Source organism: Engystomops pustulosus, chromosome 5 (genome assembly GCF_040894005.1).
Source record: "Engystomops pustulosus chromosome 5, aEngPut4.maternal, whole genome shotgun sequence".
Classification (NCBI taxonomy): domain Eukaryota; kingdom Metazoa; phylum Chordata; class Amphibia; order Anura; family Leptodactylidae; genus Engystomops; species Engystomops pustulosus.
Genome location: NC_092415.1, coordinates 197268488 through 197285062, shown reverse-complemented (window position 1 = coordinate 197285062; position 16575 = coordinate 197268488). Strand labels below are relative to the sequence as shown.

At 42.5% G+C, this 16575-nt stretch overlaps 1 protein-coding gene across 3 annotated transcripts in view; it reads right to left on the bottom strand.

Moving 5' to 3' along the window:
* The window catches only part of CDK14 (cyclin dependent kinase 14), a 317114-nt gene that overhangs the window by 185336 nt on the left and 115203 nt on the right, over nt 1-16575 (bottom strand). For all 3 annotated transcript variants that reach the window (XM_072154286.1, XM_072154287.1, XM_072154289.1), the window contains one exon: nt 5135-5197. In XM_072154286.1, the coding sequence (XP_072010387.1) occupies nt 5135-5197 (63 nt within the window). The remainder of the gene's footprint in view (nt 1-5134; nt 5198-16575) is intronic.

Genomic DNA, 16575 nt, shown 5'->3' with positions numbered 1-16575 from the left:
CCGATGCAGGGTCGGGAATTGTGACTACTCCGTCCTCAATGCTGGATGGGTGGCAAGGGAGGAGCCGTCCGATGCAGGGTCGGGAATTGTGACTACTCCATCCTCTATGATGGATGGGTGGCAAGGGAGGAGCCATCCGATGCAGGGTCGGGAATTGTGACTACTCCGTCCTCTATGATGGATGGGTGGCAAGGGAGGAGCCGTCCGATGCAGGGTTGGGAATTGTGACTACTCCGTCCTCTATGCTGGATGGGTGGCAAGGGAGGAGCCATCCGATGCAGGGTCAGGAATTGTGACTACTCCATCCTCTATGCTGGATGGGTGGCAAGGGAGGAGCCGTCCGATGCAGGGTTGGGAATTGTGACTACTCCGTCCTCTATGCTGGATGGGTGGCAAGGGAGGAGCCGTCCGATGCAGGGTTGGGAATTGTGACTACTCCGTCCTCTATGCTGGATGGGTGGCAAGGGAGGAGCCATCCGATGCAGGGTCGGGAATTGTGACTACTCCGTCCTCAATGCTGGATGGGTGGCAAGGGAGGAGCCGTCCGATGCAGGGTCAGGAATTGTGACTACTCCGTCCTCTATGCTGTATGGGTGGCAAGGGAGGAGCCATCCGATGCAGGGTCGGGAATTGTGACTACTCCGTCCTCTATGCTGGATGGGTGGCAAGGGAGGAGCCGTCCGATGCAGGGTTGGGAATTGTGACTACTCCGTCCTCTATGCTGGATGGGTGGCAAGGGAGGAGCCATCCGATGCAGGGTCGGGAATTGTGACTACTCCGTCCTCTATGCTGGATGGGTGGCAAGGGAGCATTGTTGGATCAGCTGTTAGTGGTTCTCTGACTCATTCATTTATTTATTTATTTTTTTAATTCTTCAGCCAATCGGTTTGCAGATATGATCCAACTGTTAAAACGGTTCTCAAATTCAAAATTCTTCTTTCTTAATACAGTAGTTCTGCCAATTAGAATGATGATGTTCCATTTAATGTACAATCATGTACAGGGCCAAAGGTCACAGTGGTCCAGAAGACTGGTTATCTGGATTCTTGACCAGAAGAGGAAGAAGGTAAGTAAGTGTATTTTTATTTATGAACTTACATCTCAATTTAAAAAAATTCAGGCAGAGAACCCCTTTAAGGACATTTTTTTTTACAATACAGGCAGTCCCCGGGTTACATACAAGATAGGTTCCATAGGTTTGTTCTTAAGTTAAAATTGTATGTAAGTCGAAACTGTATATTTTATAATTGTAGCTGCAGACAAAAAAAATTTTTGCCCCAGTCACAATTGGAGTTTAAACTTTTTTGCTGTATTTGGACCAAGGATTATCAATAAAGCTTCATTACAGACACCTTACAGCTGATCATTGCAGCCTGGGACTATAGTAACATCCAGAGAGATTCACCAGAGGTCACAGTGGGCAGAGGGGTCCGTCTTTAACTAGGGGTTGTCTGTAAGTCGGGTGTCCTTAAGTAGGGGACTGCCTGTAGTGATAATAAATATCCCAAGTCAAGAAAATATCCAAAAATAGATTTTAAAAAATGCTATTTATTCCCCAACAACGACCTTGTGATAGATGCGCCCATACAAGGGCAACCGATTCAAATAAGTAACTTGTCGAGATATCATTCAATTTAAATAGATGGTAAGAAATGAGAGCGCTGGAGCGGATTGCATCCTATGTGACAGCCGCTATTGAGACAGACAGCTTTATTAAGGGGCTCACTGTATTCACCCATTCAGTATGAAACAGAGAGGCTGTGCCGACTGCATAATTAATACACCCCCCAACCCCACCCGACATCTGGATACATGCCAGTATTGTCTCCACTATGTGACTATCAAACCCATTCATCCCAGTTATCATCTGCTGCCGACATCGGAAAAGACCCCTAATAAACTGGAAAACATGGAAAAACGCTAAATCTGGCCTATAAATTTGCGAAAACGGAAATAACTAATAGGAACGAAAGGTCAATTGTCACAGGATATAAAATATCAGTAAGAAAATAATAATTTATGGGTAAAATATTGTTAATGCTAAACCATCAATTTAATAAAATTACAATGTAATATTACTATCAGTGTAAATCAAATCAGTACTACTAACACTTTACTACTCTAATACTTCTAATGTAGCACTGCTGTGCATGACATTATTACTACTACTGCTAAAATACTACATTTCTCTATTACTACTATTGTAATTTACATCATTAGCATTTCTATTACTGATTTTTGTTAATTACTATTAGTAATATTCAAAATATAATTAATATTACTGCTACCATAAAGTACTACTGCTGTAAAATATACAATCGTTACCATTGTGAATACTGTATCTCTACAAAACCATTGCAAGATATATAATTATTATTACTACTATAAAATATATGACTACTATACTACTACTGCAACATATATAAAATTCTACAGCTGTAGAAAATAGTACAACTGCTATACTACTACTGTAACATATCATTATTACTACTGTAAAATATATAATTGCTTCTACAGCTTTAAAAAATATTACTGCTACTGTAAAATGTATCACTACTGTACTACTTCTGTAACATATAATTAATTCTACAGTAAAATAAATCATTACTTCTACTTACTACTCAGGGCCGGCATTAGGCGGCGGCAAAATGGACTTTCGCCCAGGGCCCCCTGTGCTAAAGGGGCCCCCTTCATGTGGACTTTTGTGGACCTTGGTTGAATGCCTGGGTGAAGATGCTTATCATCTATCTCCTGTCTATATATCTATAATCTATCTGTGTAGTTATCTATCTCCCTCTTCTACGGTATCTATGTTTCTCTTATGTCTATCTATCCCCTATCCATATATCTGTGTGTCTAACCATTTATCTATATAGCTTTTTGTCTATCATCATATCTATCTTCTAATATCTATCTATCTCATATCTATCTATCTATCTATCTATGTATCTATCTATCTATCTATCTATCTATCTCATATCTATCTATCTATCTATCTATCTATCTAATATCTATCTATCTATCTATCTATCTCATATCTATCTATCTATCTATCTATCTAATATCTATCTATCTATCTATCTATCTCATATCTATCTATCTATCTATCTCATATCTATCTATCTATCTATCTCATATCTATCTATCTATCTATCTCATATCTATCTCAGATCTACAGGCGGTCCCTTACTTAAGGACACCCGACTTACAGACGACTCATAGTTACAGACGGACCCCTCTGCCCCCTGTGACCTCTGGTAAAGCTCTCTGGATGTTACTATAGTCCCAGACTGCAGTGCTCAGCTGTAAGGTGTCTGTAATGAAGCTTTATTGATAATCCTTGGTCCCATTACAGGCAAAAATATATCTACAATTATAAAATATACAGTTTCGACTTGCATACAAATTCAACTTAAGAACAAACCTTCGGACCCTATTTTGTACGTAACCCGGGGACTGCCTGTATCTATCTATCTATCTATCATCTATCTATCTCATATCTATCTATCTATCTCATATCTATCTATCTATCTATCTATCTATCTCATATCTATCTATCTATCTATCTATCTCATATCTATCTATCTCATATCTATCTCATATCTATCTAATATCTATCTATCTATCTATCTATCTCATATCTATCTATCTATCTATCTCATATCTATCTATCTCATATCTATCTATCTATCTATCTCATATCTATCTATCTATCTCATATCTATCTATCTATCTATCTCATATCTATCTATCTATCTATCTCATATCTATCTCATATCTATCTATCGATCCATCCAATCACTCTTCTACTGCAACTATCTATCTCTATCTATCATCTATCTCCTACAGCCCCATATTGCCTTCCCATACTCCTGCGTGTAACTACAAAGTGTTATCATTGTGCAGGGCTAAAGGAGCCTCTTACTGACTGTGACTGTTCATAAAATACCCTTTTTTTGTCCCCCCCCCCCCTTCTAGTTTTGCCCAGGGCCCCACTTTGTCTAAAACTGTCTTTGCTGTAGAATGTACTACTACAGAAATATGTAGAATTATTACTAATATTGTAAAATATATTACTACTATGCTACTGCAAAATATATAATTTTTACTACAGTGAATAATGTATTGATACTATTACTGTAAAAGTCCCAATTACATTGCTACTAGAGATGAGCGAGCACTAAAATGCTCGAGTGCTCGTTACTCGAGACGAACTTTTCCCGATGCTCGAGTGCTCGTCTCGAATAACGAACCCCATTGAAGTCAACGGGAGACTCGAGCATTTTTCAAAGGGACCATGGTTCTGCAATAAAATGTGTCATTGTCTTCTGATAAGTTAGCAGATGTATGGAAACATCTGCAATCTCTTCTTCACTGAAGAACACATTGCAGATGTTTCCATACATCTGCTAACTTGTCGGAAGACACGCGTGCTGAACGGTGTTCTTCACAATAGTATGTGAAGAACAATATGTGTGAAGAACACATTGCAGATGTGAAGAACTATTGTGAAGAACACCGTTCTGCACGCATGTCTTCCGACAAGTTAGCAGATGTACGGAAACATCTGCAATGTGTTCTTCACTGTGTTCTTCACTTAAATGATCCTGTGTTTCCTGTTTTCATATTCTTCACTGTTCTTCACTGTGTTTTCTTAAGTAAAGGCTCGATCTTGAGCAGGCGAAATGCTCGTCCGAGCAACGAGCCGTTTCGAGTATGCTAATACTCCAACGAGCATCAAGCTCGGACGAGTATACTCGCTCATCTCTAATTGCTACTACTGTAAATCTGTAGAGTACTATGATACTACCACTGTGAATACTACTTTTCCAATAGCATCTAATGCTATAGTTTTACTGCTGCTACAAAATGTCTACTAATGTAAAATCTATTATTCTTACTATGGCGAGTGATATTATTACTACTATAGTAAATCATACTATCACTTCAGGACTAATATACTAGCATAGAGTGAAATAACTGCTACTATACATTAGCACCGCTTCTTCTTCTGGTCTTGCAAGGAATTATTATGTATGGTAACACCAAGTCCAATACCTTAACCCCTCTGACCCCCAGGACATACATTAACCCTACTTATACAGTGAGCAGTGCTTTGTGTACAGACACCTACCTTTACATTGTCTGGGTGCAATCCCCCGGGGTATTTGTCCATGTACTGACACAGATCTGTATGCTGAAACACAGAAACAGAAACCACAATTACCTATTAAGAAAATCACAAAAGAAAACCGAACAGGAAATTTGACTTAAAGGGAACCCGTCACCAGGAAAGTCATTTTTTAGCTGGTGACAGGTTCCAGTAGCCTATACTATGCTGAGTTTAGAAATGGATGCCTCCTACAAGGAGTAGGATCACAGAAAGAAGCATGTCAATATCTCGGATGTAGGAAGAACTGGCACAGTCAGTACTAATAGAAAAAATAACAGTAAACCCTATGGGATCTGATTGCTAATACTATACACCGTGATACTACTGTTTGCTGATCTCAAATAGCCTGCCATCTGCTGGCTATTAGAGATCATTACACATGACAAAGCCTACACATCTCAATGAGACAGTAGGCTGCCATGGCATCCGATTGCCAGGCCTCTGCTGAAGTCAGCGGTAAAGGGGGGCGGCGGTCAGCCATCCAAGATGGCGGCGACCATGGAATAATAAGTTAGGTGCCGGGGTCAGGTTCGACCATAACACTTTTTAACAGGTTAACTTCCCCAATGGGTGCCAGCACCGAACGCGTCAGTAAGGGGTACCATTTTTATAAGCCCACTAGGGTACTTGAACCCAAGGGAGTCTGATCACTCGTACCACATACCACAATACAACTGTATTGTAGCATATGGTGAATGGTCCTGAATGACAGGATTGGGAATCTAAATATTGGTGAAGGGCCACCACCCCACAATAGGCCCACGAGGCCGACGATGAAAGCTAATAGGGTGCACCTGGCTGTGCGTTATGCCTTAAACCTTCAATGTCTCTTGCTGGGATAATCCTTTAAACTGCATCACTACATGCTGGGACTCCAGAGGTCAGATGTAAATAGCCTCCTTCTAAATTCAACTTTTAAAATTATGCCAATGAGCCTGAAGGACTCCTGGGAGTGTTAACAGAGACCCTCTGTGCTGTAGCTTTACATGTTACAGGCTGAGCCCCTTGTCCATTCCCACTGTGTTAGATTACATCAAGTAGGGTGCTAATGGAGAAGGGGGGGGGTGAGACAGTGTAACAGTCTGTGAAGCTACAACATGGGGGACTCTGGTAACTCCCCCAAGGAGCCCTTCTGGTTAATTAGCATAATTGTAAAAGTTTCTTTTATAAGGAAGGAGGATTACCAGAGTCCGGGTGCCTGGATCTATGAGTAATGTCCCTGGTTTATCAGGATGGATTCTGACGGTAGATTTCCTTTGAGTAAATCTGGCAGTAATTGTCTGGTTTCCCTGCAGCTCCACCACAGGTGGAATGAAGTATTACATGATATTCACATCCATTTATGGTCTGAATAATACAGGATAGGTCCTCATGATTGAGAGATGATCTTTGTAGCCTCCCTACAATGGGGCCAGGAGAATCTAAATGGAGATCCCCTGCTATTAAACAAGATTACCATATTTTTCAGACTATAAGGCGCACTATCAATAAATGCCTGCTAAAACGTCTAGGTTCATATATAAGGCGCACCGGATTACAAGGCGCACCTGATTATAAGGAAGAATGACCAGCAGGTGGCAGACCTGTGCACAGTACAAGGCAGCTGTTGTCTGTATGTACGGTTCATATATAAGGCGCACCGGACTTTAAGGCGCACCTTTGATTGCTGGGAAAATCAAAGGATTTTTTGTGCGACTTAAAGTCCGAAAAATACAGTACTTACTAGGGGATTTCTAAGCTGGAGAACCCCCCATTAAAGTGGACAGATTTCTGTCCACTATAAGTAAACATAGAAGCTTTTATAGCAGGACAGCAAGCAGAGATCTAGAAAACCGTGAGGAATTGATACAGAAAGTATATTGGCAAATTGTATAACTTTTCCTTATATAAACAATAGCAATTATTTACTGAAAGTGGACAACCCCTTTAAATATCATTTTAGTCTGCAGTCTCTGTACAGCTTTAAGAGAACCTCATCTCCTCCCATGGCTTCTGTGTAACCTCAGTTTACACATTAGCCAAAAATCCCCCGGCTGATCCATGCTCCAGGAATCTCGCCGCTCGCCCGCAGTAAATGTACCCAGGATATTCAGCCATTTTCTATCATCTTCTTTACTTTGCTGCGAAATTGTCTTAAGTTTCTCCAATTATTATTTTTTAACATAATCAAAACGAGAAGCGAAAAAGTCAAAGTGAAAATCAGATGCAGCAAGGCGGCCGCTCCTCTGGGACCCTGGAATTATGAGTCAGGGTTTCCATGAGGGAGTCATTTCCTCGGATACATGAGGGATGAAAGTGACCTAATCTGGAGCTGTGAATGAGGCGCTTTCACCACTTCACACGGAGAAATTACAAGACGGAGCTTTCCGGTGACTACTGTGTGATGAGACTTAGCGGAGCTGAGGATTTGCCTCTAAAACTCCCAATCCTAAAAAAAGACTAAAATAATAATAACAATTCCTTTATTTATATAGCGCACACAGATTACGCAGCGCTGCACAGAGTTTGTCGAATCGGTCCGTGTCCCCATGGGGCTCACAATCTAAACAACCTACCAGTATGTTTTGGAGTGTGGGAGGAAACCGGAGGACACGGAGGAAACCCACGCAAACACGGATAGAACATACAAACTCTTTGCAGATGTTGACCTGGATGGGATTTGAACCCAGGACCCCAGCGCTGCAAGGCAGAAGTGCTACCCACTCAGCCAACATGCCGCCCAATATTATTACTCGGTTCGTGCCGGTCTTGGAATCCTCTGCTTTTACATAAAAATTGTCCCTCAGTTTTAAAACTAGGTGAATGTGACCTCAGATGACAAATGACAGATTATTATACAAATTACATATTACTTATTATGAATTATTTAATAACTATTACATCGATTATTTAATAAAAAATAGGCAAAAAATAGAAAATCCATGTGCAAATAATTAACTGCTCTGGTGCTTAAGTAGCAGCCATAAATAAATAACTTTGAATAATTGAACATCAGCAAGTATGGCCACCTCCTACAAAAGCAGAAGTTCAGTCAGTTTGCTGGTCTGGATTATTTAGGTAAATTGTAAGTAGAGATGAGGAGGCATAAACTTTAAGTTCGAGGCTGGAGTTTGGGTGCGTCTCGCGTGATCACAACATATTGCAGGATTTCTGGACGTGCAGCAAATTCTAAAAATTGACGCTTCTAGCAACTAACCATGGCTACCATGCGCTAGGGACGTCATTATGCCGGATTGGCTGCACGTCCACCAATTCAGCAAAATTTGACAGGGTCAGTAGGGTGCACCTGGACCCAAACATTAAGTTCAAGTCTGCTCCTCCTCATGGAGGAAGGGCATCAGCTATGATCTTGGAGAAGCAATTATTGCTGCCCATCAGTGTGTGAACGGTTATAAGATCATCTCTGAATAAATTGAAGTGAATTATTTTACAGCGACAAAGATAATATACAAGTAGACAACATTTATCACAAGCGATAATTTATTCTGGAGCGGATTCCCCCCACAAATGCAACATCCCCCACCAGGGCCTTGCCCTTTCTTGTGGACCTGGAGGCAGACGGGGCCAAGAATACCGGAGTGGCTGGTGGTGTTGTAGGGCGTGCTGATGTCACGGTGCTTGGTATGGGGACCGGAGGGCTTACCTAAAGCCTGGCAGGTCTCCAGCAGGTTGTGTGTGCAAGAAATATGGAGGGAGAGGCTGATGTACTGTGGGAAACCCCTGAGGGGTCTGTAAGATAAGCCCCTGGGTAATGGATGGGGAAGCCCGTGGTGGTAGGTCACATTTTAGCTTCATGGATGCTGCTTTGTAGTTTTGATATCTTTATTCATTATCAATAATCCTACCCTCATTATAAAGGGAGTGTCTCATACACACCTACTCCGACACTCCCGTTCAGCCACTGCTCGGTCTCCCCAACCACACCAGAGCGGCTGTGCTCGGATGGCAATGCCAGCCTCTGTATACACAGAATGGTAGTGACGGGATTGTGGAGAGGGGTTTATTGTTTTTATAACCCTGCCCCTAAGCATTTATATAAAATAATGTTATTCTCAGACAACCCCTTTAACACTCCATGTATGCTTTGGTATACAGATGGCTCCATGGTCTACTCACTGACTGCAAGTTGTCCTCCTCCTGTGGCTGCATAATAAGGCCAAATCATCCCCCTCTACCACTGTGTTGGATACTTGGTATCAGGGGTTTGGTCTCCATTCTGGATTCATCTGCCAAAGGACATTTGGGCTCATTTAATAAGGGTCCGCGGACCGCATTTCCGTCGAGTTTCTGCATTTAACAGGGGGTTTTTGGCGCACGCGATCGGATTTTGGAGCAATCGCGCCGACTTTCATGCAACACAAATCAGGTGGCAAGACTGTCAGACGACCAGACGGATTCTGACTACGCTAGGGATTTAAAATTCAAATTGTGTCGCAAGACACGCACTTACAGACCTCAGCGTAGAAGCGACACATGCAGGATCTCGGGCGCACGAGCTACGTGAATCGCGCCGGACTTCATCTTCGCCGGACCACCTGGATCGGGGATCGTGAAAGGACCGGGTAAGTAAATCTGGCCCATTGTCTCAGTCCTAGATCATGAGCCGCAAGAAAATAACGGATTTAGAATGATGATGATTACTCTTGCGTAAAGGGGTTCCCCAGTTCCCAATAGGACATATGGACATCCCCTTTTAGGCCATGACTGTGTATTTACAGCAATATAGAATTATTATGGTGGAGAAACCCATATAAATAGACTAAATTCCCCATAAAGGACATCAGCCTGAACGGACAATTATATCTCCGAGGTGAATACAAGATGCGCCGGACCGGGCTCCATCAATCCTCTTTATGACTGTCACCTTTCAGGAACGGGACGCAAAATATTCCAATTTAAGAAACGCCATTATATAGAACGTCGTGCCCTCCGCCCCCACCGCCTGGGGCGAGAACTCTATCAAATACTACTAGAAACCCTTTATGGCAGAACATGCTTCATATTAGGAAGTATTATAATTAACCAGCTGAGGTGGCGCGACGAAAAAAAAAATCCGACGACTCAGATGGACTGGAACTGACGAAGCCAAATAATTTATAGGGTTCAGATGAAGTGCATCCTATTTCTGCGCGAGGAACGGCAAAAAATTGCACGACACTCCCTTGTTACATGGCGCCCGGCACTAATGAACACCATGACTAAGCGCTAGCAGATATATAGCACCCGGGACGGGCAATGCTGAGGCACCGAGCAAAAATCTGATTATTACCGGGAAAAAAAAATGTCTATTCCGAAATAGGAATTTGCTAAATTATTGGATTTAATTCACCTTGTTTGTTGTTAGAGGTGGAGGGGGGGGGGGGCGGGGGGTACGGGAAGATTTCATTAAGATGCAATCTCTGGAAACAAAAAGGCAATGATCTTTGCTCTAAGCATGTTAGATCATCTCGCAGTTCATCAGCGGGGGACGTCGGAGCTTGTTTACCGGCAAGATTGCGAGAGTTCATCGAAAAGTTAATTCTATAAACAAAGAAAAAGTTGGGATGGAAAGAAACAGCGTCTTCTGCGTCTCCATGCAGTCAACATGTAAAAAGAAGCAACTTTGTAATTAGAGGCGATTAAAAATGTCCAACCGTTTTGTGTTTACAGCTCCAATGCAGGACCCTCCTCCTATGTGTCACCATGGAAGCCCAAAACTTACAGGAAATACTGAAGACTGTTCGCCTGTTATTGATACATCGAATACAACTTAAAGCACCATGCCTAATATCAAGGACATCTACCACCAGGATGAAAGACTGTATGCAAATGAGCCTGAGGGGCTCCAGGCTCCATAGGTGTTAATGGAGCCTGGAGCTCCTCAGGCTCATTTGAATACAGTCCATCATCCTGGTGGTAGATGCCATTTAAAGTCCTACCATTTTTCTCAAATACAGCTAATGACAGGTTCCAATATTAACCTGTTCCTATTAAATAAATACCACCCTTATATTAGCTAAAATTAGTTTCCCTCACATCCTCATAAAATCAACTTTACAAAATCCTACCTGGTATCAGAGGGGGATGCCCTTTTTGGCTATCCCCCTCCTATCAGGGTGATGTCATCTAAGGTCCTTTACCTTCTAACATTTAAAAAATCTACCCCATGTATACATCTAATCACATGAAATAACAGCAGCCTCCATGGTCTTCTAGTTCTCCCCATCATCCACGGAGGCATGCTGTGATTTCATGTGATCAGATACATGCATGACATAGATTATGAAAAGTTTCAAAGCTAAAGGACCCTAGTTGACATCACCCTGGTCACGTGACATGAAGTGCTGAATGATGTAACAGAGCGCTCTCTCAGCGTTCCAACAAGGCAATGTGTGAAATGCACATTTGACACAGTGAGGCTTATTTATTAAGGGTCCGCAGCCTCACTTTCGCCGGATTTTCATACGTTTTCAGGATTTGCGCCGCTGTGACAGGTATTTCACTGGGGATTGTGTCGCACGCGATTGGATTGTGGTGCAGCTGCTGCGGCTTTCATGCAACAGAAATCAGGGGTCGGGCCGTCGGACGATCCGACTGATTCAGACTAAGCGCAGGATTTAAAATTCAATTTGTGTCGCAAGACAATGCACTTACATGCACCGGGAAGAAGAAGGTGAACTCCGGCGGGACCTGAGCGGGGAAGTGACACATGCAGGATATCGGGCGCACGATCTTAGTGACTCCCCGCACAGCACATTATACACAGACAATGCACTTACATGCACCAGGAAGAAGAAAGTGAACTCCAGCGGACCTGAGCGGGGAAGCGACACATGCAGGATATCGGGTGCACGATCTTAGTGAATCGCAGCACAGGGCATTCCGGTCGGACAATGCACTTTCGGGGATTGCGCAGGACGGGTAAGTAAATGTGCCCCAGTATTTCCTACAAAGCTGTATATGTCTGAAGTTGAAAATTGGCAGACACTCTCTAAGTACTAGTTCCATACAGCAGCATGTCCTAGCAGTGAGACTTAAATCAGGAACAAGGAGGCGGGGCAGTGCAAGTAACATTTCATATGCAGGACCTCATTAATATCATTGGCCTCCTCTCAGGTGAGTTTCATATAAGTTTACAAACTGATTTTTTAACATTGCAGTCATGGAAAGGAAATATTTTTTTTTTGGGTGGAATGGAAGGCTCCCTTTAAAACATAAAGCACCACCTCAAAATTATCAATAGAGAACCGTGTGTTCATCTCAAAGCTCAGCGAGTACAAATAACATGAGCCATACATTTTCACTTATGGAACAGTGCCAAACGCTCTGAAAATCCATCATTCTACAGTGATAAAGATAAAAACTCACGAGCAGAAAACTTTCAAGATAATAAACTTCCCAGTAGTAAAAGTCCCGGCAAATTCACCCAAGTTCAGACTGTGCAATGCTCAAAAACATTAGAGCCACATCTAAGACTCTATAGGCCTATAGCGTTTTTCAATAAAATAATGTTATTAATGTGTTGTAATATTTTAATATTTTTTTAATATAATATATTCACCAATGTTCTGTAGAACATTCTAGATAGAAGAACATTAGCCCGAGCTTGCGAGGATATTGACCGGGTATTGGCTTCTGTAGCCTCAGTCATCTGGGCCTCCGGCAGACTGGTGCAGTGTCTTCAGCAAAGTTCTGAGTGGAAAATGGAGTCTACTGCCAGATGTGCCGACTCCACCGTGTGGTGCCGAAAACTCATGCCAGCTGCCATCTCTGTACCATTTCATCAATCTAGTGGTTGATTTTGTGAACTTGAGTGCCTGCTTTCTAATAGCAAACCCTGTACCCCTGTGGTACCAAAGGCACCATCACACAACCTCTAGGACCTCCTCACATAATACTGGTTAAGGACCACTACTGGAGGGAGCATCAGGAGATTACTCCAGCTGCCAGCTTCAGCCCCCCTAAGTTCAATGTTCCCCCCAGCGAACACAGGTTTTGAGGATCGGTAGATCTCACAATCTCATCTTGGCCCTGGGGCAACCCTCTATGGCTGTCCGTGTCCTCCTGGCTACCATCGCAACCAGTTGGGTCAAAACACATCCACGCAAAATGCTCATACCGACCGCCATGATGGTAGATGGGTGATAAATTGGCCTTGTTTTGCAGACAAAGAGCTTGGGCACATTGCAGTCATTGGGGCTCATTTACTAAGGCCCCGCATGACATTTTTCCGTCAGGTTTCCCGAATATTACCGTTTTGCGCCAAATTGCCCCGGGTTTTTGGCGCACGCGATTGGATAATGGCGCATCGGCGCTGGCATGCACGCAACGGAAATCGGGGGCGTGGCCGTCGGAAAACCTGACGGATTCGAAAAAAAGCGCCGTATTTAAAAAAAAAAAAAAAAATTGTGTTGCTCGACACGCACTTACCTGCAACAGGAATAGGATTGTGAACTTCAGTGAATTCCGACGGACTACGGCGCAGCAGCGACACCTGGTGGACATCGGGCGCACTACCTTAGTGAATCGCCATAAGACCCGAATCAGCGTCGGAGAACCCGCCGCTGGATCGCGAATGGACCGGGTAAGCAAATCTGCCCCATTGAGTCAACCATTGACTCCTCTGAATAACAAAATATTTTATAGTCAAATCTGAGGCCAAGTATCCTGGCGGAAAGTTAGATAAGAGCCATACACCAGGACAATGCTCAGCACAGCAGTCAATGCTACTGCAAAATGGCTGAAAAAGGAAAGAATCAAGGATTTACAATGGTCCAGACCTTAAACCAATTGAAACCATGTGGCAGGACTAAAAATCTGGCCTCCAAGCACTGACTGGTAGGTTTGTGGGTTGTTGTACCACCGTCGATAAACGACTAATGACCTATCCTCTCATTAGTCTTGGGATCAGTCTAGTTCTTCTAGATTACAGCGTATGGAGCGGATTGGCCACGTAATTTACCCCTCGGTAATTCCACATTCATTGGGCAAGCAACAGAAAGAAGACAAAAAAATTATCTGGTTTCTGTTGCAGTTTGATGTTGTGGTGGAGGCCAACCTTTGCATTGGGGCAGGTCAGATCATTTAGAAATATGACTTGGCCACAACAATTTATCCCAAGGGTTAGTGACACATCGGATATTCTGGATCATTACACTCATGTACTTTACCGTTATCGACTATTACTGACATACTGGTACAAGGGCTACTGCATGGTCTTCGTCGTTGAGAACGTGGACCTGGTAATTCTCCATAAATAGATGTGACTGTAATTTTCCAAATCCGAAAAAAGGGACGGAAGGCCCCACGAAGCTGCTCCATCCACATTCCCATGATGCTACAAAACAATCTAAATCCGCTCTTGAATTAAAACAAAAAGTGTGCTATTTGTCTGTGGGAGATGACATCATGCGGCAGACACCCGGCATTGTTTGCCTATGGCATGGCTGTGAGCGGTCCATTCTTCTGCTGGAGAGGACTGAGCGGGCATTTGGTATGCATCACTAGTTCCACTCTCTACCATAACTTCTCCTTTCACAGGAAAATAGACCTTTGATGTCCAACTGGAAATGGAAAACGCTCACTACTAGAAGGCCAATTGTACAGCTCAGGGTCACATTTCAACCCAGACCCGATACGTGCTGAGGCACATAATCCTGACATCAAGTCCAGGAGATCTAGATGGAGATATCACATCACTGATACATTGTCATTGGGTTCTCCCAGAATATTTTACAGAATACCCAAAAACTGTAGCGAAACATCTACCTGGTTTTGGTGACATCCAAGAATTGGTAGTACAAGGACAGAGAATTAGAAATTAAGGATGAATTTAAGCGGTTCTGGTTACAAGGGAAATTATCTCCTGGTCAAAAAGAACCCCTTTTCCTAATATCTATCGACACATTTGACGATTTTTTACTGAGCATTTTTTTAAAGTATCTTAAAAAAATAAAAATCTCATCCATGTTTCAATGGGGTAGACTAACAAACCAAACAAGGCATGCCAACTGCCCCCAAATTGTAGTTCCAAATTTTTACAGGGCAGCAACAGAAAATTTTTGGAAACCATAAACCGATCAAGACTTGCCAACAGTCCTGAAGTTACTAGAACCTTGTTTCAGCAACAGTCCCATAAAATTGAGCAGACCACGAATCAATCATGATTTGCCAACCATCTTGAATTTTCCTTTTTTCAGAAACAGTCCCAGAAGATTTAAGAGACCATAAACAAACCATTTACAACTTGTCTCATTCCTCCTGATCTCTCTAGAACACTTCCTAATTTTAAGAGAGTTCCAAAAAATTCAGGAGACCACAAACCAAGCAAGACTTTCCAACCATTATGAACTTGCATGAACAAGTATTTTCAGGTACAGCCCCCAAAAATTATCATGACCACATACAAAGCATCCATGACTTAACCTTTCTGAATTGGAGACTTTTACTTATTTTAGAGTCATCCCCAGAAGATTAAGGAGACCATAAAAGAAAAAACAATCATGACTTGCCAATCCCGTTGAATTATCTTGAACAGACCCTGAAAATTGAGCAGATCACAAACAAACCAATCATGATTTGTCAACCATCTTGAATTTGCTGAAACTGGTCCTATTTTTCAGAGAAAGTCCCAGAAGATTCAGGAGACCATAAACAAACCATTTATGACTTGCCAAACCTTCTGATTTCACTGGAACACTTCCCAATTCCAGAAGTTCCAGAAAATTCAGAAGACAACAAACCAATCAAGACCTTCCAACCATCCTGAAGTTCCTGATTTTCAGGGACAGGCCCTCAAAGCTTCATGACTACAACCATTCTGACTTTTTTTGGGGACAGTTTTTTTGGGATCAGCTCCAGAAGAATAAGGAGACCATAAAAACAATCATAACTTGCCAACCCCCTTGGATTTGCTAAAACAGTTCCTAAATTAAGGAGACAAGCCAGAAAATTCAGGACACCAGAAATAAACCATGTGTGACTTGCAAACCCGCCTGGACTTGCTACAAAAAGTTCCTAATTTTCTAAAAACAGTTCCATAAAATTCATGAGAACACAAACTACTGATGATTTGCCATTTCAGATAAAGTCCCAAAAAATTGGGCTGATGACAAACCAATCGTCACTTGCCAACTTTCTTGAATTTGTTGGGACAATTTCGGATTTTCAAAGATAATCCCAGAAAATCTCAGCATGTTGTGGGGTTGGTGATTCTCTATCCCAAAGAGGGCCATCTATCCAGATTAGGGGTGAGGCCGGTTAGACTGTAAAGTCGGTAAATACTTTTACAGGCGGTCCCCTACTTAAGAACACCCAACTTACATACGACCCCTAGTTACAAACGGACCTCTGGATATTGGTAATTTACTGTACTTTAGCCTTAGGCTACAATAATCAGCTGTAACAGTTATCACAGGCGTCTG